The sequence below is a fragment of the Anomaloglossus baeobatrachus genome, chromosome 6, assembly GCF_048569485.1.
Source record: "Anomaloglossus baeobatrachus isolate aAnoBae1 chromosome 6, aAnoBae1.hap1, whole genome shotgun sequence".
Taxonomy (NCBI): Eukaryota; Metazoa; Chordata; class Amphibia; order Anura; family Aromobatidae; genus Anomaloglossus; species Anomaloglossus baeobatrachus.
The window spans coordinates 166,100,770-166,123,681 of NC_134358.1; the positions used below are offsets into that span (position 1 = coordinate 166,100,770).

General features: G+C 42.9%; 1 protein-coding gene across 3 annotated transcripts in view; it reads left to right on the forward strand.

The window, feature by feature from the left end:
* Positions 1-22,912, forward strand: part of ROCK1 (Rho associated coiled-coil containing protein kinase 1) — a 287,747-nt gene that overhangs the window by 61,204 nt on the left and 203,631 nt on the right. For all 3 annotated transcript variants that reach the window (XR_012724294.1, XM_075314471.1, XM_075314473.1), the window contains exon 2: positions 5,605-5,686. Coding sequence is in view for 2 of the 3 variants with exons in the window: in XM_075314471.1 (XP_075170586.1) it covers positions 5,605-5,686 (82 nt within the window). In the remaining variant the exon portion in view is untranslated. The remainder of the gene's footprint in view (positions 1-5,604; positions 5,687-22,912) is intronic.

The window sequence follows — 22,912 nt, forward strand, 5'->3', positions numbered from 1 at the left end:
TATAGACCTGCTGGTGTCTGCCATCAGACAGCACTTAAAGGTAATATGTCACAAGGTTTTTGCCTCCTGACCCAAGAGCACGATGTAGAAACACACACTGAGTCCAGACATGTGTCACTTACTGGGCTGCTTGCAGTAGTTATGATAAAAGAATTAATTTCTCAACAGGAGATTCACTAGAGGACTGCAGTAGTAAACCTGCTGCTCCATATTCATAAGCTCTGTATAACCCTGCCCACACCACTGACTGGCAACTTTCTGCCTATGCACAGAGTACACAGAACGAACTGGTAGATCTCCAGCAGAGAAAATTGATTTTGGCAAAAGTGCAGCAAGCAGCCCAATTAGTGACACATCACTGGAATCAGGGTCTCTGTCTCTACATTATGCTCTAATAATCCTCCAGAGGTGAAGTGTGGACCGTGCTTTACTCCCTGACCCGCTCCAGTGCTGGCTCTGCCCCTGCCGCCCGTCTTTTATTGACAGGTTGCAGCGGTGATGTCACCACTATAGCCACGTGACCAGATGCAGGAATTAGGAAACCTTTGTTAACTGTAACTTGTTGAAGCCATGAGGTAACAAATATTTGCTCTTGGGACAGCCTCTTTAACAAATGTTGATGTGCACTGATTGTCCCCATGGAGAATATTATAAAGACTGCCAGAGCCACTCGCATTATCACAGGAGCCATCCCAATTCCCTCTCGCTGCGACTCTGCATTTCTGAAGATGGGATTTATGTTGATCCGATCTTCAGAAACAGCTGCTCTCTGGAAACATCATTCAAGTTAGTCCGGTTTTAATCACAACATGTGAAGGCAGAGCTAGATATAAAGCGATGCCTCCGGAAGACGTCTGCAGCGTGCAGCACATCTTATTGTATCACCAGAAAAGTGATCGGGATGATTGCATGTGTGCCGTACAATTTCTATTCTTCGCATTTTTCATTTATGCCTTATTCTACCTATAATTTGGTGCCTTTCTCCAAGTCTGTTTTGTGTGTTCCAAAAAATATGTACAGCAGCGATCTGAAAAGCTGAAGTATGCAAACATGAAATATAGGAATTTTGGCACTGCATTACTGCTATTGGGAAAAATGAGATACATAGTTTACAAATTGGCCAATTCGTGGAAGCCCGACAGCCAACAACAAGGCGTACCTCTCATTGTCAGGACCATATACTAATATGCCTCTATCTGGGTTAAAATACCTACACGTAACAGGCAAGTAGGATCCAGCTACAGTCATATGAAAAAGTTTGGGCACCCCTATTAATGTTAGCCTTTTTTCTTTATAACAATTTGGGGTTTTTGCAACAGCCATTTCAGTTTCATATATCTAATAACTGATGGACTGAGTAATATTTCTGGATTGAAATGAGGTTTATTGTACTAACAGAAAATGTGCAATCCGCATTTAAACAAAATTTGACCGGTGCAAAAGTATGGGCACCTCAACATAAAAGTGACATTCATATTTTGTAGATCCTCCTTTTGCAAAAATAACAGCCTCTAGTCGCTTCCTGTAGCTTTTAATGAGTTCCTGGATCCTGGATGAAGGTATATTTGACCATTCCTGTTTACAAAACAATTCCAGTTCAGTTAAGTTTGATGGTCGCCGAGAATTGACAGCACGCTTTAAATCATCCCACAGATTTTCAATGATATTCAGGTCTGGGGACTGGGATGGCCATTCCAGAACATTGTAATTGTTCCTCTGCATGAATGCCTGAGTAGATTTGGAGCGGTGTTTTGGATCATTGTCTTGCTGAAATATCCATCCCCTGCGTAACTTCAACTTCGTCACTGATTCTTGCACATTATTGTCAAGAATCTGCTGATACTGAGTTGAATCCATGCGACCCTCAACTTTAACAAGATTCCCGGTGCCGGCATTGGCCACACAGCCCCAAACATGATGGAACCTCCACCAAATATTACTGTGGGTAGCAAGTGCTTTTCTTGGAATGCCGTGTTTTTTTTGCCTCCATGCATAACGCCTTTTTGTATGACCAAACAACTCAATCTTTGTTCCATCAGTCCACAGGACCCTCTTCCAAAATGTAACTGGCTTGTCCAAATGTGCTTTTGCATACCTCAGGCGACTCGGTTTGTGGCGTGCTTGCAGAAACGGCTTCTTTCGCATCACTTTCCCATACAGCTTCTCCTTGTGCAATGTGCGCTGTATTGTTGACCGATGCACATTAACACCATCTGCAGCAAGATGATGCTGCAGGTCTTTGGAGGTGGTCTGTGGATTGTCCTTGACTGTTCTCACCATTCTTCTTCTCTGCCTTTCTGATATTTTTCTTGGCCTGCCACTTCTGGGCTTAACAAGAACTGTACCTGTGTTCTTCCATTTCCTTACTATGTTCCTCACAGTGGAAACTGACAGTTTAAATCTCTGAGACAACTTTTTGTATCCTTCCCCTGAACAACTATGTGGAATAATCTTTGTTTTCAGATCATTTGAGAGTTGTTTTGAGGAGCCCATGATGCTACTCTTCATAGGAGATTCAAATAGGAGAACAACTTGCAAGTGGCCACCTTAAATACCTTTCTCATGATTGGATACACCTGCCTATGAAGTTCAAAGCTCAATGAGGTTACAAAACCAATTTAGTGCTTTAGTAAGTCAGTAAAAAGTAGTTAGGAGGGTTAAAATCAAGACATTTATAAGGGTGCCCATACTTGTGTATCGGTCAAATTTTGTTTAAATGTGGATTGCACATTTTCTGTTAGTACAATAAACCTCATTTCAATCCAGAAATATTACTCAGTCCATCAGTTATTAGATATATGAAACTGAAATAGCTGTTGCAAAAACCCAATTTGTTATAAAGAAAGAAGGTTAACATTAATAGGGGTGCCCAAACTTTTTCATATAACCGTAAATGAAACTGCTCTGGTTGAAGGGTGGAATACTAATATAAAAAGACTGACCAGCACATCCACTAGGTGTGAACAAGTGCCCACTGAAAATTCAACAAAGTTACAAAAATATGTACAGCAGCACTCAGAAAAGTTAAAATATGCAAATATGTTTTGTGTGTTTTATCTATGCAAATGTATTCCAGTCTCCTCTTGGAGTAATTTTTATGTACTACAAATACTAAAAAAAATTGACCAGCACCTCCAAGAAGAAAAGTGTGAACAGGTGCAAGCCGAATCAACTAGTCAATATAACCAAAAAGATACAGCTGCACTCTGAACTGCTATACTATGGAAACATTGAGTGTATGAAATTGGAATTGCCTTACTGCAGTAGACAGTAGGTAAACAAATTAGGTACTTAGCACACAAATCAGTCACTTCATGAGAGCCCAACAGCCAGTGACAAGGGGTACACTTATGTTATGACCCTAATTTTGCATGCCGCTACTTGGGCTGAATGCTTTCAATTTTAACACCTTCACAACCAAGGGCGTACTGGTACGTTCTTGGCCGTGTCTGTCCCTTTTAATGCGGGCTCGTTTGGTGAGCATTATTCCCCTCACATCTGTTGATGTGATCAGCAGACCTTCCAAGCTAACAGGCGCGGGTGGATCTCCAATCCACCCGCGCGTATTTACCCCTTAGATCATGCTGTCAAACTCTGACCGCAATCTTAAGCACTCCGGCTGAGATCCCATTGTTCCTGGGGATCACATGGCGCCAATGGGTTGGCATAGCAGCATGAGGTCAGATGATTACCCGTCACTGCTATGATGTGTTTCTTATGAATGCCGGTAGAGTGCCTGCACTCACAGGACAGCAGCTCTGTTGTAAGCATGAGCCGAGTGTCATTCCAGTGTGATCAGATCACAGCTGCAGATGAGAGGGAGGGATTAATCCCCCCATCTCCTCCATTGTAAGCTGATGTGTATATCGCACTGCACTCGGATGTCAGAGACTTGTATGGGTGCGAGTGAATAGGGCTCCCGCATACACCTGCAGCATGCTGCAATTGTTTTCTCAGTACGACTCCGCCTGAGAAACAAATCGCAGATGGCAACGGCCTGATCGAGTAACATTGGTCTAAATGAAATGCATTTTTTTTTTTTTGTGTTCCACTTGTCCAATTTTATTTGCCGTGCGTCCTAGGCCTAACATATTTTAATATATAGATCTATAAATAGTAAGTTCAACTATTGGATGTGTTGAGAAAAATGTGCCCCTGCTGTGTACTGTGTAATGTCTGTGTCTGACTGTACAGGGATCTGATCATACCACACCTTCTGGGCTGGGAAGGATGCAAAAGAGAGTACTGACGTTACAGCAAAGCTGATTCTTTCTGTGAGGTAAAGCATTTCCCTGCCCTTTGTTTAAAAAAAAAAAAGTTTTTTCTCACAGAATCATCTGCAACCCTGTGCTGTACTGTCTCTACTCTCTTTTGTGTCCTCCCCGGCCCAGGAGCTGTGGTATACTCGCATCATGTCCCTGTATGGTGACAGCACATAGCAGGGACACATATATAAGATTATCTCAGCACAGGAACATTTATCTTACATCCATTTGGAAATTATTACTGTATTTAAAGATCTGTTGATTTATTTTAAAGTGTACCTTGTTTGGGGGACAGCCCCTTTTAAAGAACATGAGCAATTCCTCAGCAGTAGTGGAGGCTGTAGTTCATGGCGTCGTAGTTAGCACAGAAAAAGGTGTAAGGCGGCTTTCACACTACGTTTTTTAGCATGCGTACTGAACGGTTTTTTAACGCAAAAACTGATCCAGTGCAAATGCGTTTTCATTTCAGTGCATTTGCAATGGACTCACGTCAACATGCGTTCACATGCGTTTGCGTGCGTTATAGTGAGGATCCAGTGACTTGCAGTTTTTTAACTTTTTTCAAAAACGTTACTTGTAGCGTTTTTGAGCTGCGTCCAAATACTGCAAATTGCTGGATCCTGACTAAAACGCACGCAAACGCATGTGAACGCTGGCATGCTGATAGACAGGATCCTGCTTGCTCTACTGAGCATGCCCAGAAACCAGCCTGGTGTGATCAGTCTCTCTGTTTCTCCCCCTCCCTCTCCCCCACCTGAGAGCTGCGGACACTCGTAACCAAGGTAAACATCGGGTAACCACTTATCTTAGTTACCCGATGTTTACGTTGGTTACGTGTGCAGGGAGCCCGCTCCTAGCAGCTGCAAACGCTTGTAACCAAAGTAAATATCGGGTATCCAAGCAAGTATACCCGATGTTTACCTTGGTTACGAGCCTCGCAGCTGTCAGATGCCGGCTCCCAGTCTGGCACGTTTAGTTCCTCTCACTCCCGATCACATGACTCCAATGCCCGCCCCTAAACATCCAGTGACAGGATCCTGCAAAGTAACACATGCGTTTGCATGCGTTTTTTGCTGTAAAAGCAGGATCCGCTTTTGCAGCAAAAAAACGTTCAGGACGCATGTTAAAAAGACGTAGTGTGAAAGCAGCCTAATCTGTAAACTTCCGGTGAATAAAGGAAAAGTATCACGCCAGAATGCGCTGCCTTGTCATACGCAGTAGTACGGTATTTCCTAGATTTCCCCAGCACCCTGTCTGGATTGTGACACACACTGATGACTTCTCCTGGGAGGACCCTGGTGTTGCAATGTGTATAATCATGCTGTTGCTTATCTTGCAGGATGGCCTGGACGCTATGGTGTACGACTTGGACTTCCCAGCTATGAGGAAAAACAAGAACATTGACAACTTCCTAAACCGATGTAAGAAACTCTGTTACTCTAACTGGAGATGTGTAAGAGGAGTGAGATGTGCAGAGCTGTTCATACAGCGCTGAAGGCGGAAACGGAGTAGTGATGTATGGCAGGGAAGATCATTACAACCACTCTTGGTCAGCCTATCGTTTCCTAGGTTAAAACTAGTCTACAAAACTGACTTGGGGTGTGATAATTCATGCGAAACTGGGCAAATATACTAAAGATGAATGACCCATCTAGGAATCAAAGTTTAAAGGGAACCAATCACCAGGATTTTCGTATATAAGCTGAAGCCAGTGCTATACTGGCACTATCAGGCTGATTCTATACATAGCTGTAGTGGGCAGCTCCGATGTTTAGTTTTGAAACCCAAGAAAGTGAAGTTTGTAAAATGAGCAGCTTGCTGAGTGACAGTTGCACTGGAGCAGATCATATATTCATAGTTATCCCCTCCCCCTGTTAGAATTAGCATAAACATTATACAAATGACTCACTTTGTCTAGCAGGACCTGTGGGAGGTCATAGCCATGTGACCTGGTATCCAGCTTTGGTGGCTGAGGCCCCGCCCCTTCTGGTCACATGGGTATGACCTCACACAGGTCCTGCTAGACACAGTGAATCGTTTGTATAATACTTATACTAATTCTAACAAGGGGAGGGGATAACTGTGAATATATGATCTGCTCCAGTGCAACTCAACAAGCTGCTCATTTTATTAACTTTACTTTTTTGGATTTCAAAACCTACACATCTGAGCTGCCCACTACAGGTATATATAGACTCAGCCTGATAGTGCCAGTATAGCAATGGCTTTAGCTTGTATACGAAAATCCTGGTGATTGGTTCCCTTTAACTCTCAAGGGGTTTTTCCTAACTGAAAATAAAGTTCTCCTGTCACTGTTTGTGACTGCAGAGTGCCCAACAGTATGCAATATGCCCACTGTAAGGAATACCCTCTATTGCCAGCTTCAGCAGTCGTCATGACTGCAGTATGCAATTTGCATGGTTGTGGTCTCAGAACATTGAAGGAAGTTGAAATGTAATAGTCAACACGTGACTGCTAGTATGTGAATTGCATACTTGTGGTCATATGACTGCTCGAGGTAGCGGTAAAGGGTAATCCTGACAGTGTGCACATTGTGAACACTGTCAGTTGTCAGGAATCTGTGGTCACATAGAGTGACTACATAAATTTATGGTCAACCTAGAAAACCCCCTTTAACTAGCTTCCTATTTATTTATGGCATTTTCTCTAAAATAACAGATTTTCAAACCGAATATAAATGTTTTCTATTTGTAAGAGAAATCTCAATGTTTTCCTGGGCTAGATGCAATTGTAGCAAACTCATAGTGATAACTTTTGGGCTTCTAGTCTCTGATGGAAAAGAATATACCTGATCACTGACAGATAATGGATCTTGAAGAAGATAGTGGCAAATACTCCTAGAAGTCCAGTACTGACAGTAATGCTCTGCCTCCTTTTTTGCTGTCTAAAAATTACTTAGGAGAGAAGGTAGGGTGATTCCCTGCAGGGTATATAATAAAAAACAAACACGCGGCGCCAATCTCAGCGCGTTATCAAAGCGGCTCTCTGGTGCCCTTTTTTTTTTTTTACTGAAGTTTTATGTACTCACCTTTTGCCACAAAACTTCAGGCATATATGACTTTTCCAAAGTCTCCTTAGGCTACTTTCACACATCCGGTCTTTGCTCTGCGGCACAATACGGCGCTCTGCAGAAAAACCGCAACCGTTTTTATTGCCGCCGGTTGCGGTTTTTTTTGCATAGACTTACATTAGTGCCGTATTGTGCCGCATGGGCTTGCGTTCGGTCCGGTTTTTGCCGCATGCGGCAGATTTAGCCGATGTCGTGGCCGAATGGAACGTTGCCTGCAACGTTTTTGCTCCGGCAAAAAAAAACGCATCGCGCCGCATCCGGCCGCTGCGGCGCATTTTCAATGCATGCCTATGGACGCTGGATGCGTCGCGATGCGGAAAACACATCCGACCGCCGCATGCGGTTTCTTCCACTGCGCATGCTCAGTAGCGTGCCGCAACCGCAAAAAAACGGACCGGCCGCATGTAAAAACTTATGCAAAGGATGCGGTGTTTTCGCCGCATCCGTTGCATAGGTTTCACAGCCGGATTGAGCCGCACTGCTCAAACCGGATGTGTGAAAGTAGCCTTATCCGGGTCTGCCGCTTGCCTTGAATTGATCCTGTGTATGTTCCTGCCTCGGATTACCACAGGTGAAAAAGTTAAAAATAAAGTAAACCAATTCTGTAGTGGCCTCAGGAGATACCTGAGGAAGGCGGTTGTTCTCGCCGAAACGCGTTGTATCCGTTTTTTATTTCCGTATGTTTGAGTAATAAATTCCATTTGAGGACAAGAGTTTTTAAAATCATTACTACGGGGAGCGCGGCCACTACAGAATTGGTTTACTTCATTTTTAACTTAGGAGAGAAGGTGTTAGAAGCAAATTACACATTGTCTGTTTTTGTTTGTGTCGGTCTCAAAACCTTTAGTCACAACTGTGCAGAGTTTGGTTTTCAGTTTGTGGCCTCAGTGTTTTTAGGTCTATTAAAGCAGAGACGGCTTATTACGACGGTCTGTGCCTTCTCCATGGCTGTATACGCAGCGCTAAGCAAGCCCTGTGTACATGATCATAGAAGGTGATGGAGGTGCTTCCTAATCTATACACTGTGGTCTTGTGATCGCTGTGTATAGTGAGGAGCAGGAGCTTCTGCTTCATAGGAGACCCAGACAGCACTGCTATGCAGCCAGGAAGAGACATATTTATTATAGGATGGGGAACAAGCTGTTGAATGTATGTCAGTGGCTTTGTGATGTAAATTGGGGAAACCCCCCCCTTATTTTAAAAAAACAAACAAAAAATAAATACCCGAACCCTTCTCCTCCCCCAACTAACACAGTGGCAGAAAAATGAAGTCCCGTGTATTACAGAAAGACGCAACAATTACCGTATTTTTCGTTGTATTAAACGCACCCCTAATTTAGAGAGGGAGGTAAAAAAAAATAAAAATGAGGTCCGTCTTATACTCTGGTGTTGTCTTACCAGAGGGGGGCAGCAGTGGTGGTGAAGCAGGTCACAGGAGGCAGAGGTTGTGCTGGCAGCAGCGGCGGGTCAGTGGCGGAAGCAGTGGTGGTCCGTGACAGCAGCAGCGGCGGGTCAGTGGCGGTAGCAGAGGCGGGTCAGTGGCGGCTTCAGTGGCGGGTCAGTAGTGGAGCAGGCCGGTGCGGTGAGTGTCCCAGTGTCCGCGGTCCCGGTTCAAATGATGGCACCTGGAGTGCCACATGCGCAGATGGCACTCTCATTTCAGCACAGAGGGGCGGCCCGCACCAACAGGCACCCGGCTGCCGCACAGACAGCCCCCCACCCCCCGGTAAGCTATATTCGGATTTTAAGACACACCCCTCATTTTCCTCTGTAAAGTGCGTTTTATAATCCGAAAAATATGGTACTTGATTGTCCTAAAGAGAACAATATTTATATCTTTGTAAACCGCATGTCCAAAAAAAAAAAAATATCTGCAATTCGCCCTTACATAATGGATATCTGCATTTAGGCCAAATCCTGACTGATTGCAGCCCATTTTTGTATAATCAATGCTTGGAGTTATCACAATTTCTGTTTTTGTTTGTCCACCTGCTTTTTGGGATTTGTGCACAGGTTCTCAATAGGATTTAGATCAGGGGAGTTTGCTGGCCATGGATTCAACATTTCAATGTTTAGTTGAACAAGCCACTTAGTTATCAGTTTTTCTTTGTGACAAGGTCTCCATCCTGCTGGAAAAAGCATTGATCATCACTGAGTTGCTCCTTGACCTTTGGGGGCAGTTGCTCTTAGAGGAACATTTAGATACTATGCTTTATTCAAACCATCTGCTAAAGAGGATTCTGCTACATTTGTCTATTTTGCTATTTGTCAACACAAATGCAGAGCTTGCTCAGGCTTTGCAGCAGGCAGGCGTCAGAGCATCAGGACCCACGGTGAGACAGGCTGGACTGGTGTCAAGAAAGGCAGCAAAGAAACCTCTTCTCTGCAAGAAAAACCTCAAGCACAGACTGACATTCTGTAGAAAGTACAGTAATTGGACTCCAGAGGACTGGGGAAAAGTTATTTTCCCTGATGAAGTCCCCTTAAGATTGTTTAACATGTGCAAGAATGATTGTCCTGAGAGGAAAAGGTGAGCACTACCATGAGTCTGGTGTCATGCCAACAGTAAAGCGTCCTGAGACCATTTGTGTGTTGAGTCAGTTTTCTTCTAAGGCCTTGTGCGCACTAGGCGTTTTTGCCGCGTTTTTAGCGGCGTTTTTTACCGCGTTTTTGTGCTGAAAACGCAGTGACATTGCTTCCCCAGCAATGTCTATGGGTTTTCAGAAGTGCTGTCCTCACACAGCGTTTTTTTGTAGCTGCGTTTTTGTGGTGACCAAAAAAATGCAGCATGTCAATTATTTCTGCGTTTTTCACTGCGTTTTTCACCCATTGAGTTCAATGAGATGTTCAACAACGCAATGAAAAACGCATATAGCCGCGTTTCTATGACTAAAAACGCAGCTATAAACGCAATGGGTGGGCAGTATAGTGACGTGTACAGGAAGAGGATTCCTTCTGTTGGTAAACACAGAAGCAGGAATCCTCCCGGTACCGTCACCGCTGCGTCCACCTCCCATCCTGTGCATATCAGCTCCGTGCGGCGCCATGTCTGGGCGGGAGGTGGAGGCAGCGGCGAAAACAAAAGTGAACAGTAGAAAAAAAAAAAATGTCATATATACTCACCTGTCTGCAGGGTCCCGGTGCCATGCCCGCTCCCAGCTCCTGTCCCGGTACCGCCGCTCTGGCTGTGTGCAGTCTCCCCGGGGCAGGACCTTGCTTGCAGGACCTGGCGGTGGATCACTTGATGCAGTCACCTGACGCATCAGCTGATCGTAGTCTCGCCGGCTTCTTCACGCCCGGCCGGCTATCAGCAGATCCTGCCGTCAGGGGACTTCATCAGCTGATTACCGGCAGCTCCTGCAGCGATCGAACGGGATCAGACTCCTGTCCAATCGATCGCTGCAGGAGCTGCCGGTAATCAGCACATAAGTGAGTATTATTTATTTTTTTTTTTTGCACCGATGCATCAGCTGATTGTATAATCGGCTTTTATACAATCAGCTGATGTGTGATGTGCTTCAGGCACTTGATCCTGACACATCATCTGATCACTTTGCCTTCCAGCAAACCGATCAGATGATATTGGATCCGGATTGGACGGCGCGGGACCCTTGACCCAGGATTACTGCGGAGGGGGGTTTATTTCAATAAAGATGGAGTCACTAATTGTGTTGTGTTTTTATTTCTAATAAAAATATTTTTCTGTGTGTTGTTTTTTTTTTTTTTTATCATTACTAGAAATTCATGGTGGCCATGTCTAATATTGGCGTGACACCATGAATTTCGGGCTTAGGGCCAGCTGATAATATACAGCTAGCCCTAACTCCATTATTACCTAGCTAGCCACCCGGCATCAGGGCAGCTAGAAGAGTTGGATACAGCGCCAGAAGATGGCGCTTCTATGAAAGCGCCATTTTCTGGGGTGGCTGCGGACTGTAATTCGCAGTGGGGGTGCCCAGAAAGCTTGGGCACCCTGCACTGTGGATTCCAATTCCCAGCTGCCTAGTTGTACCCGGCTGGACTCAAAAATTAGGCGAAGCTCACGTCATTTTTTTTTTTTTTAATTAATTATTTCATGAAATTCATGAAATAATTAAAAAAAAAAGGGGCTTCTCTATATTTTTGGTTCCCAGCCGGGTACAAATAGGCAGCTGGGGGTTGGGGGCAGCCCGTACCTGCCTGCTGTACCCGGCTAGCATACAAAAATATGGCGAAGCCCATGTCATTTTTTTTTTTCTTTTTGGGCAAAAAACTGCATACAGTCCTGGATGGAGGATGCTGAGCCTTGTAGTTCTGCAGCTGCTGTCTGCTCTCCTGCATACACTAGTGAATGGAGGATGCTGAGCCTTGTAGTTCTCCAGCTGTCTGTCTGCTCTCCTGCATACAATGAACATTTTGAAGAAGGAAATGACATCAGACCTTTTTTTTTTTCATCAACAATCTTTAATGGCATTGTGCACTGATTAAAAACGCAGTGAGCAAAAACGCAGCAAAAAACGCACCAAATCGCGGCAAAAACGCATGCGTTTTTGTCGCGTTTTTTAGCCGCGGGTGCGTTTTTTGAGACAAAAACGCACATAAAAAAGTAGCGTGAAAAAAACGCCTAGTGCGCACATACCCTAAGGCAGTTGGCTTAGTCACAATATTACTTAAAAACACCGCCATGAGTAAAGGATTGGATCTAAACATCCTCCAAATGCAGCTTCTCCCAATGATCTGGGGGCAATTTGGTGATGGACAATGCTTTTTCAGCATGATGGAGACCATGTCACAATTCAAAAGTGATTACGAAGTGTCTCGATGAGCAAAACATTGAAATTTTGGGGATGTAGTTAGGAAACTCCACAGGTCGCAATCTCATTGAGGACCTGCAGTCAATCCGCAAACAGCAAAGCAGAAAGTGTGATTAACGCCAAGTAACGAATAAGCAAGAATGGGTCATCCGTAGTGATGGACGGTCCCGGACTGTAAAAGTCTGGATCTGTGCAGTTTCAAACATACTCCAGTGCGGATCCAGGACTCCGGGTGTTGATCTGGATCCGGCAACTCAGGAAATTTTTTTAAAAAAAGGGAAAAATAAAGGAAAAAAAAAATTAAGCAAGCACTTCATACTTAGAGTCTCTGGCGCAACTGTAGCTGCTCCTGCAGCTGCCCATTCACTTCCAGGGCCTTTTATTACCTTCATTGCATATGCACTGCTTTCCCTGTCCACCAGCCATCCTGGTGTCTGTGATTTGTTGCATAGGGTCCGTCCATATTATGATACCCTGCACAGATAAAGCATATGGCTACAGGCTGTAACCCCCAGCCGTGAGATTATCTTGGCTGTGTATCAAAATAGGAGAAACTGCATGCGCCTTTTTTTTTTTTTTTAATATTTAAGTAAATTTAAAATAACATTGTGTGGCCCCCAACCCCCTCAGTTTTAATACCCAGCTAAGATAAAGCCCGACAGCTGGGGGCTGGTAATCTCAGTCTGGGGAGACACATACTTATCAGGCTGCACCCACCCTAAAAACAGCAGCCTGCAGCCGCTCAGAATTGTCGCATCCAGTAGATGCAACAATCCTGGCGCTTTACCCGACTCTTCCCAATTGCTCTGGTGCGGTGGCAATTGGGGTAATAAAAGGTTAACAACAGTCCCCATCTGCCACTAAGCCCTAGATTAGTAATGGGGAGGATCTATGAGACACCCCTCCCTCCATTACTAATATGTAAGTGAAAGTGTGACTTACACGAGTATCAAATTGCATCACCCGACACTGTCTGCTACATGTATGTTTGTGCAGCTGCACGCTCCTGTATGGAGAGTGGCATGCCGTGACGGGCGATATGACTCAATTTGCAGCCTAAACAAGATTATTGGTAGTTTAGTTTGTGTGTGTATATATATATATATATATATATATATATATATATATATATATGTATGTGTATGTGTATGTGTATGTGTATATGTATATGTATGTGTATGTGTATATGTATATGTATGTATTTATGTATGTATATGTATGTATATATATGTATGTGTGTGTGTGTGTATATATATGTATATATATATATATATATATATATATATATATATATATATATATATATATATATATATATATATATATATATATATATATATATATATATATATATATATATATATATATATATATATATATATATATATATATGTATATATATATATAAAGATATATATATATAAAGATATATATATAAGAGATATATACAGTTAGGTCCAGAAATATTTGGACAGTGACACAAGTTATTTTAGCTGTTTACAAAAACATGTTCAGAAATACAATTTTATATATATAATATGGACTGAAAGTGCACACTCCCAGCTGCAATATGAGAGTTTTCACATCCAAATCGGAGAAAGGGTTCAGGAATCATAGCTCTGTAATGCATAGCCTCCTCTTTTTCAAGGGACCAAAAGTAATTGGACAAGGGACTCTAAGGGCTGCAATTAACTCTGAAGGCGTCTCCCTCGTTAACCTGTAATCAATGAAGTAGTTAAAAGGTCTGGGGTTGATTACAGGTGTGTGGTTTTGCATTTGGAAGCTGTTGCTGTGACCAGACAACATGCGGTCTAAGGAACTCTCAATTGAGGTGAAGCAGAACATCCTGAGGCTGAAAAAAAAGAAAAAATCCATCAGAGAGATAGCAGACATGCTTGGAGTAGCAAAATCAACAGTCGGGTACATTCTGAGAAAAAAGAAATTGACTGGTGAGCTTGGGAACTCAAAAAGGCCTGGGCGTCCACGGATGACAACAGTGGTGGATGATCGCCGCATACTTTCTTTGGTGAAGAAGAACCCGTTCACAACATCAACTGAAGTCCAGAACACTCTCAGTGAAGTAGGTGTATCTGTCTCTAAGTCAACAGTAAAGAGAAGACTCCATGAAAGTAAATACAAAGGGTTCACATCTAGATGCAGACCATTCATCAATTCCAAAAATAGACAGGCCAGAGTTAAATTTCCTGAAAAACACCTCATGAAGCCAGCTCAGTTCTGGAAAAGTATTCTATGGACAGATGAGACAAAGATCAACCTGTACCAGAATGATGGGAAGAAAAAAGTTTGGAGAAGAAAGGGAACGGCACATGATCCAAGGCACACCACATCCTCTGTAAAACATGGTGGAGGCAACGTGATGGCATGGGTATGCATGGCTTTCAATGGCACTGGGTCACTTGTGTTTATTGATGACATAACAGCCGACAAGAGTAGCCGGATGAATTCTGAAGTGTACCGGGATATACTTTCAGCCCAGATTCAGCCAAATGCCGCAAAGTTGATCGGACGGCGCTTCATAGTACAGATGGACAATGACCCCAAGCATACAGCCAAAGCTACCCAGGAGTTCATGAGTGCAAAAAAGTGGAACATTCTGCAATGGCCAAGTCAATCACCAGATCTTAACCCAATTGAGCATGCATTTCACTTGCTCAAATCCAGACTTAAGACGGAAAGACCCACAAACAAGCAAGACCTGAAGGCTGCGGCTATAAAGGCCTGGCAAAGCATTAAGAAGGAGGAAACCCAGCGTTTGGTGATGTCCATGGGTTCCAGACTTTAGGCAGTGATTGCCTCCAAAGGATTCACAACAAAATATTGAAAATAAAAATATTTTGTTTGGGTTTGGTTTATTTGTCCAATTACTTTTGACCTCCTAAAATGTGGAGTGTTTGTAAAGAAATGTGTACAATTCCTACAATTTCTATCAGATATTTTTGTTCAAACCTTCAAATTAAGCGTTACAATCTGCACTTGAATTCTGTTGTAGAGGTTTCATTTCAAATCCAATGTGGTGGCATGCAGAGCCCAACTCGCGAAAATAGTGTCACTGTCCAAATATTTCTGGACCTAACTGTATACATATCTATATATAAAGATATATTTGTGTGTGATGCGTTAGATCAACATACAGTTGGTTTAAAGAGTTCACGAAGCGGAAGAATGACCATTTAAGCAGTTAATTTAAGATCGTACAAGTATATGTAATCGACCTAAAATCCATCGTTAAACGAAGCGATGGACTTTCAGCTCACTTAAAAAGTCTATCTCGAGTTCATAAATAAAATTGTACAGTGTGTGCTAAAACAAGCTTTCAATATACCCCTTTATTAAAAAAAGTCACTGTTGTAAAAAAATGAAGGGATTAGTAATCTTCCAGTTAACTGCTCATTGCCTAGGTTAATGGCCCCCTGCAGTCCCATTGTTTCAGATTACCTAGGCATGGAATATTAATCAAAAAATACCTCAAAAAGGAATAGGTGTCTCTTTTTCACATTTAAAAATAATTTTTTATTCAGGAATTTTAGTTAAAATTACATCAAATACATATTTATAAATACTAATAAAAGGACTGGATCAAATGCCCATAATACAGCAGCGGTTAAACCATAAATTACAACCTTTTAATTATTAAACTGACCAATATGTAATGTAATTTTGATGTTATTCAAAAAATAAAGCATAAAGTGCAAAGTGCTTTTTCATTATAGAAAACACCAAACAATTGTGGAAATGAAAGGCATTTAAGTAAAAAAACATTATGAAGCAAGTGCCAATAGACCGCAATAAATATTGCTAAATACAAAATACCTTGGAGATGGTCAGGGTTGTTAGGTATGCCGCAATATATCCCGACGCGCGTTTCAGCGTGCTTTCTTCAGGGGATGCTGAGAGGGAATGAAGCTAGGGTTCTTAAATACCCTGTTTTAGTTCAATTGTGACCGCCCATAACGGGGAACAGCTGTTAGTTCTGATGACGGGATTCTATTGGTGCTTGCATACCATGACAACCATCACTATATATGATCACTGCCCGTCGGACATGAAGCACATGACAGGCCGGGTCGTCAAGGTAACAGACGACCCGGGATGTCAGCACTCCCATTTGCCGGCGGAAAGCAGAGCTCAGTGAGTGGAGCATGTATGAAAGACACACTCTCCCGTGATCAAGAAGACAGCGTGTCAGAGGTTCGAGTCATTGAGAAAGAAGTAAAAGAATCACCAGTAATAAAATGTATAATTTATGTGAAAGACTTAATATAATTAATGGTTGCTAAATGTGATATATAAAGTGAAAAAAGAACAAATCTTATGGAATGTGGAAGCCAAAAATGCAAAGTGTAATTAGTGATATGTGAAAGCATAATATGTAATAATATTAGCATATGTGAGAAATATATAAATTATGAAAAAAATATTGAAAAAGGGTGTCAATCTTATGAAGTGTAGAGACAGCATTGATCCCTAGTGAAATTACTAAAAAATCTACCAATAGTGAACCAAGGACATTTCCAATACATATAATAGAACGTTTCTTGTTGTATATCAATAAAAGAATTTTATCACAAAATACAATTAGTAAAAGCTATAAGATGCGTATCAGGCAAAAAGATGCCACACAAAACTTTGCAACATTTTCAAAATATGTGATGGTGGGAAAAAAAAAGAAAAAAAAAAAAAAAAAAAAAATTGTAGATAAAGATGTGGAATGTCCATATTTGCCGTGGAAACCGTGAAGTGGACATGAGCTCCCTGCTATATTCAGGTTGCTGTTGAGGTCTTCTTTTTATTCTTTTCTTTTCTTTCTTTTCTATTCTCAATGACATTTCCTTAGAACCCAAATCAGCCGAATTTTCATACAATGGCAAGTCACCCGAATAAATGACGGTATATAAATTCTATAAATAAAAAAATTGAATTAATTTTTATTCATTAAAATCGTATAAGAACTTTAAAACTCTATAGTAAACACAATAAACCCCCCCTAAAAGAATGTCTTACCCAAAAACTTTATATGTATATTAATTATGTTGAGGCCAGAATGCAGATGTGCATAGGCGGAATTGCGCCCCCATTAAAAGGCGCCCACGCAGAAACACTTATATCAATACGCATATGCAATATCTTCACCAACTATATGAAATCCCTACAGAAATGCCCCAAACCCAAAATTCTCATTTAGACCTCTAGGAGCAACACTATTTAGTCTGTAAATCCATTTACTCTCAGTGCGGGCTAGTGTCCTTTTCATGCAGCCCCCTCTAACTCCCATACTGACCTGATCAATTGCTTTTGCCTTAAGAAGGCTCGAATCTGAATTATGATGATAATAGAAATGCTTGGCAATGGTTTTAAGCTGAGAAGGATCCTCTGTTTCTTTCCCTTTTTCAATGTCTCTTATATGTTCGCGTATACGGATGCGAAACTCCCTGGATGTGAGGCCAACATAAATCTTTTTGCAGGGACATTCTGCTACATATACGACTCCTTTTGAGGCACAATTCAAAAATTGTCTAATTTGAAACAATTGAGAAAAATCCGCATTGTGGAAATCCTTGCTTTTCATCATGTTAGGGCAAGCCTTGCAATGTCCACAAGGAAAGAATCCTGTAGTCGTCAGCCAATTACGTTGTTTTTTATTCTTATTCGGATCAAAATGGCTGTGCACTAAAATATCACGTAGATTCTTCGATCTACGAGCCGTGATTTGTGGATGAGGGGGAAGACACTTATTTAGGATAGGATCACTAAGTAGAATGGGCCAGTGCTTGTTGATGATAGAGCTAAAATCCTTCCATTGTTTGTTGTAGTCAGCTATTAGCCTAACTCCATTCTCAGGGGTTCTAATTTTGCTAGATGGTTTGTAAAGCAGATTATTCCTGTCCATTCTTTTTGCTTTATTATAAGCGTCCCTAATCCTTTTCCCACTATACCCTCTTTCCTCAAATCTTTTTTGTAAATTTTCAGAATGCCTTTCAAAAGATTGGTTAGTGGAGCAGATTCTTCTAGCACGTATAAACTGCCCTGTAGGAATTCCCTTAATAGTAGCCGGAGGATATGAGGAGTTAGCCTTAAGGAAAGAATTGGTTGCCGTAGGTTTACGGTAGATCTCGGTGGCTATGTCACCATTATCCAAAGTGGAAATACCAATGTCAAGGAATTCAATCTTCCTTCCAAACTGGTAAGAAAATTTCATGTTGATGGTGTTATTATTAAGGTTTAGCATAAATTTCTCAAGATCAGAGATTGTACCTTCCCAGACAAAGAGTACATCATCACTGTACCTCATCCATTGATGAACCTGCTCACTGCCTGATATTGGTTCACTGATGAATATTTCCCTTTCCCAGGCCCCCAAAAATAAATTAGCGTAAGAAGATGCGCAAGAAGCACCCATCGCGGTGCCTTGTTTTTGTAAATACACCTGTTTATGAAAACAAAAACAGTTGTGTGTCAAAATAAATTCCAAGAGTAAAAGAATCAATTCTGACATCCCAGGGTCCATATTACTATTATTGAGAAACCAGGCATGGAGCCTGGCATCAGCAGGCTCTATGGCTCCAGCTTATTTGTGTTGCTCTGGTAGGAAGGACTTGTTTGTTGAATTTAACCAGGCTCCCTGTGCCGCCTCCATCTTGCAGAGGTGAAGCGGCCTCTGCTGGCCGTCTGGGGGTGAGCACAATTCGAGGCTTCTTGTCTGAACAGCCAACCGGTCCTGCAAAAGCAAGAAGCAAAGGAGTGGTGCGCTCCTGAAGATTCATCTGGAGATTACCACTTTTTAAGAATCAGGTTAAATAAAGTGACGTCTGTAAGGACAGTGCTGCTGATATTTCTAGTCAGTGCTTTATCCCAGTGCTGGATTCACAGTTACACTGCTTATCTCTGCTAATGCTTCTCAGGGTGTGTTACAGAGAGGAGAGAACAGGATCTCCTTTTTTCCTCTTTACTGTCATTAGGAGACTTCATATTCGCTATCCTTCACCCACTAGCTCAGAGACAAGTAGAGAGCCTGCAAAGAGGAAAACTAGTGAGCAATGCAGTACAGGGGAAATATTCTGCCCAATATCGTATGGCTTCTTATGCTGCACATGTCCGCTTATTTGAAAAATGAACCTGAAATTTGGATAAGCGGACAGGAGCTGTGCCAAACTGGTGTATCAATATGTGTCATATGGGCCCAGGGAGTGTTCCTGTACAGGCGAGTGCCAGCTCTGTTATTGAGCCAACACCCACCTCAGTCAGAGCCAGCTATGATAACGGCACTTTAACCACTTAAATGCCCGGTCAGTAGCAAAAGCTGCATTCTTGCAGATAGACAAAGAGTGTGGGTCCCCTGTTACCCAAAGAATAGTTACTAAAAGAGCACAAGCCTCACTGTCAGGACAGACTTAAAAGAACAGTCTATTAAAACTTAACATTTATTGTTTACATGTTAAAAAATATTATTTATACTTTATATTACAGGTCACAAAAAATAAAAATGTTAACACCAGGTGTTTAGGTTATTGATTAATAGATGCCTCAGTTAATAGGGGGAGACTGCAGTTGGGTGCATCATGCTATGTCTAGCAATACTGTAGGTTTGTGTAAAACACAAACCCGTTCCCAGTGTCCCCCAGTTTAACCACTTTTGCAGCTTCATCAGGGGGTAGTCAGTGGTGTGTTAGCCCATCGCCACCCAATCCCATTTTTCCTCTCCGCCCCAGGGAAGTACAGAAAGGTGTTAATGGCAGCCGGGGACCTAATAAAAGTCCTGGTGTCTGACCGCTTTATAATAAAATTTACAATCTGCTTTAATATTGAAGTATTGTATTGTAAGTGCAGTCAAGCCATTGCTGATTGTCGGCCCCCTAAGGGACTTAAAAAAAAAATTGTGGGGGGCGTGGCCTGCTTGCTAATGGCACCGGTCACCTAGCTGCTGAGCTCCAGCCACCTCGACTCCTAACCGGCTCACCTCGGCTCACCAGTGGCACCAATCTCTCTGCACACGGGGGGAAAGTGCTGCGGAGGTACCCAGGAACGTGGCATGCCAAGGGGAAAGTCCCAGAAGAAGCCGTCCCCGGCGAAAGTTACAGACTTCTTCTCCAGCACGGGAAGAGGGAAAATGGCAGCAGCATCCTCCTCCACAGCTTCCTCACGCTCATCCAGGAGGGGATCCACAGCAGGCCCAGACTTGGACACCGACGCTGCAGATATACCGCTTACCAAAGGTACCATGCAGAAACTGCTCAGTGCGTTCCGCTCATCACTGCAGCAGGATTGGAAAGATATGGTGGCTGAGCTGAGGGGAGATATCACTGCCATAGGCAGTCGCACAGCACACATTGAAACTAAAATGCAGGAGCTGACAAAGTCACACAATAGCCTCATTGATGCCAATGCAGCACTGGAGGAACAAGTGCAAAAGCTCCATACCAAGGTCTTGGATTTAGAGGACAGGTCCCGCAGAAACAACATAAGAATCAGAGGAATTCCAGAGGCCATACCAGACAAGGGGCTGCAGAGCTTTCTAGGCTCCTTGCTGCAGGAGCTGCTCCCAGACCTGTCTGCAACTGATTTCCTGGTGGACAGAATACACAGAGTCCCTAAGCCTAAATCCCTCAGTGCTGATGCCCCCCGGGACACTTTGGCTCGCCTGCACTTTTACAAGACCAAAGAAGCCCTGCTGCGAGCCCTGAGAAGGAGGCCGCCTCTGTCTGAGCAATTCCAGCACCTGTCCATTTTTCCGGATCTGTCTGCAGGAACCCTGGCAAAAAGGAGGGAATTTGCCCCTTATACCAAAATTCTCAGGGATGAAGCTATATCCTATAGATGGGGTTTCCCTGTAAAGATCCTGCTTTTCCGTGCAGGAAACACCCACGTCTGCCATTCCCCACAACAGTTGGCAAAGCTCCTATCCTCATGGAACATGGCAAATCTCCCGGCCAGATCTCCAAGAGCCACAGGATCATCCCAAAGGGATAAAGTGAATGAAGATTGGTCCGTCGCGTGAGTTATGTGATATGTCTGAGTCGCGGCTGAGACTTAGTTGCTACTTTTAAGGTCCGCTGGTTCTGTTCAACCAGGACCCTGAGCCCCCATGGCGGTACATTTCCACCATACCGCAGGCCCCCTTTTTGGGCTTTTTTCTATGTGGACTGATGCTCCCTACATCAGTAATGTTAGTGATGTTAATGTTGTCAGTGTTACCTCTTTCCTGCCTAACCTTCCTTTCTCCCCCCGCAGCTCTAGGCAAGGGATTTTTTTTCATGTACAATGGTACTGAACTGTATGTCTATAAATGTTAGGGGCCTGAACTCGCCGGCCAAGAGATCCATGTTTTGGCGGGAAGTGGTTAAATCTAAATGTGACGTGATTTGTGGTCAAGAGTCTCATCTCCTCCAGGGGGACTCGCACAGGTTGAATAATGCTAAATTTCCTTTCATACTGCTGGCTTGTGGGAAAAAAAAAAGGCTGGAGTATTCATTTATGTAAAAAATACTGTTGCGTTCACACTACATTCCCAACATTTAGACCCTGAAGGTAGATACGCCATTATTAATTGCTCCATAAATGGATCTAAGGATACTATTGCAACCCTTTACGCCCCCAACTCTGGTCAGATCAGCTTTCTGCGGAGGTTTCTTTCCAAGCTTTCATCTGTTACAGAGGGTAAGCAAATAATCTGCGGGGATTTTAACATGTTAATGTCCAGCACTCTGGATTGCTCCAATACTGCTGTAAAGAGGAAGGAAATGAGCACAATAATTTCAGAAAGGCATCTCCATGATATATGGAGATACCAACATGCAAATGAGAGGGACTACACATTCTTCTCACCTCGGTTCACCTCATACAGCAGATTGGACTACTTTCTGGTTGAAAGCTCACTTATTATGGATTGCTCAGATTCAAAAATTGGACTTATAGCTTGGTCGGACCATGCCCCCATATACCTGACAGTCCAGGAGCAAAGCCGCACGCCCGTTTTTACCCGGTGGCGCATGAATGACTCCCTCCTGGCCTGTAGACAAATCTCTGAGGAGTTGCAGGCCGACCTCGCAGAGTTTTTTAAATTTAATGACAACAAGGAGGTGACAGAGGAAACGCTATGGTCTGCACACAAGGCCTTTATTAGGGGGTCATTCATCAAAATTGCCACTAGGGAGAAAAGGAGGCGTCAGGCAACTTCCAAAGCTCTACTGTCCCACATAGCGCTTTTAGAAGCCCACAATAAATCTGCCCCAAACATGTCAACATCTGACGAACTCAGGAAACTAAGAACACAGCTCCGCCAATTGCTGATGGTAGACTATGAGAAAAATTTAAGATCCCTCAAACAGCGGTACTATATGATGGGTGACAGGGCGGGTGCCTTACTAGCCAGGAGGGTTAAAAAACGAGAAATGCAAAACAAAATTGAATACCTCGTGACGAGTTCTAATGCCACAATACGCAACCCAACGGAAATAGCCAATGCATTCGCTGATTTTTATCAGTCTCTCTACAACCTTAAAAATGACCCCAATGCCCCAAAGCCTACCCAATCGGCAATTAATTCCTTCTTAAACAATATTAATCTTCCTCGGTTATCTACAGTACATCTAGAGCAACTAAATTCCCCTTTCTCCCTGGAAGAGGTTCGCCAGGCGGTGATCACAGCCAAAAGAAATTCAGCTCCAGGCCCAGACGGCCTCACTAACTCCTATTATAGGCAATTCACTGAAACCCTGTCTCCTTTCCTCCTGAGACTTTTCTCCTCT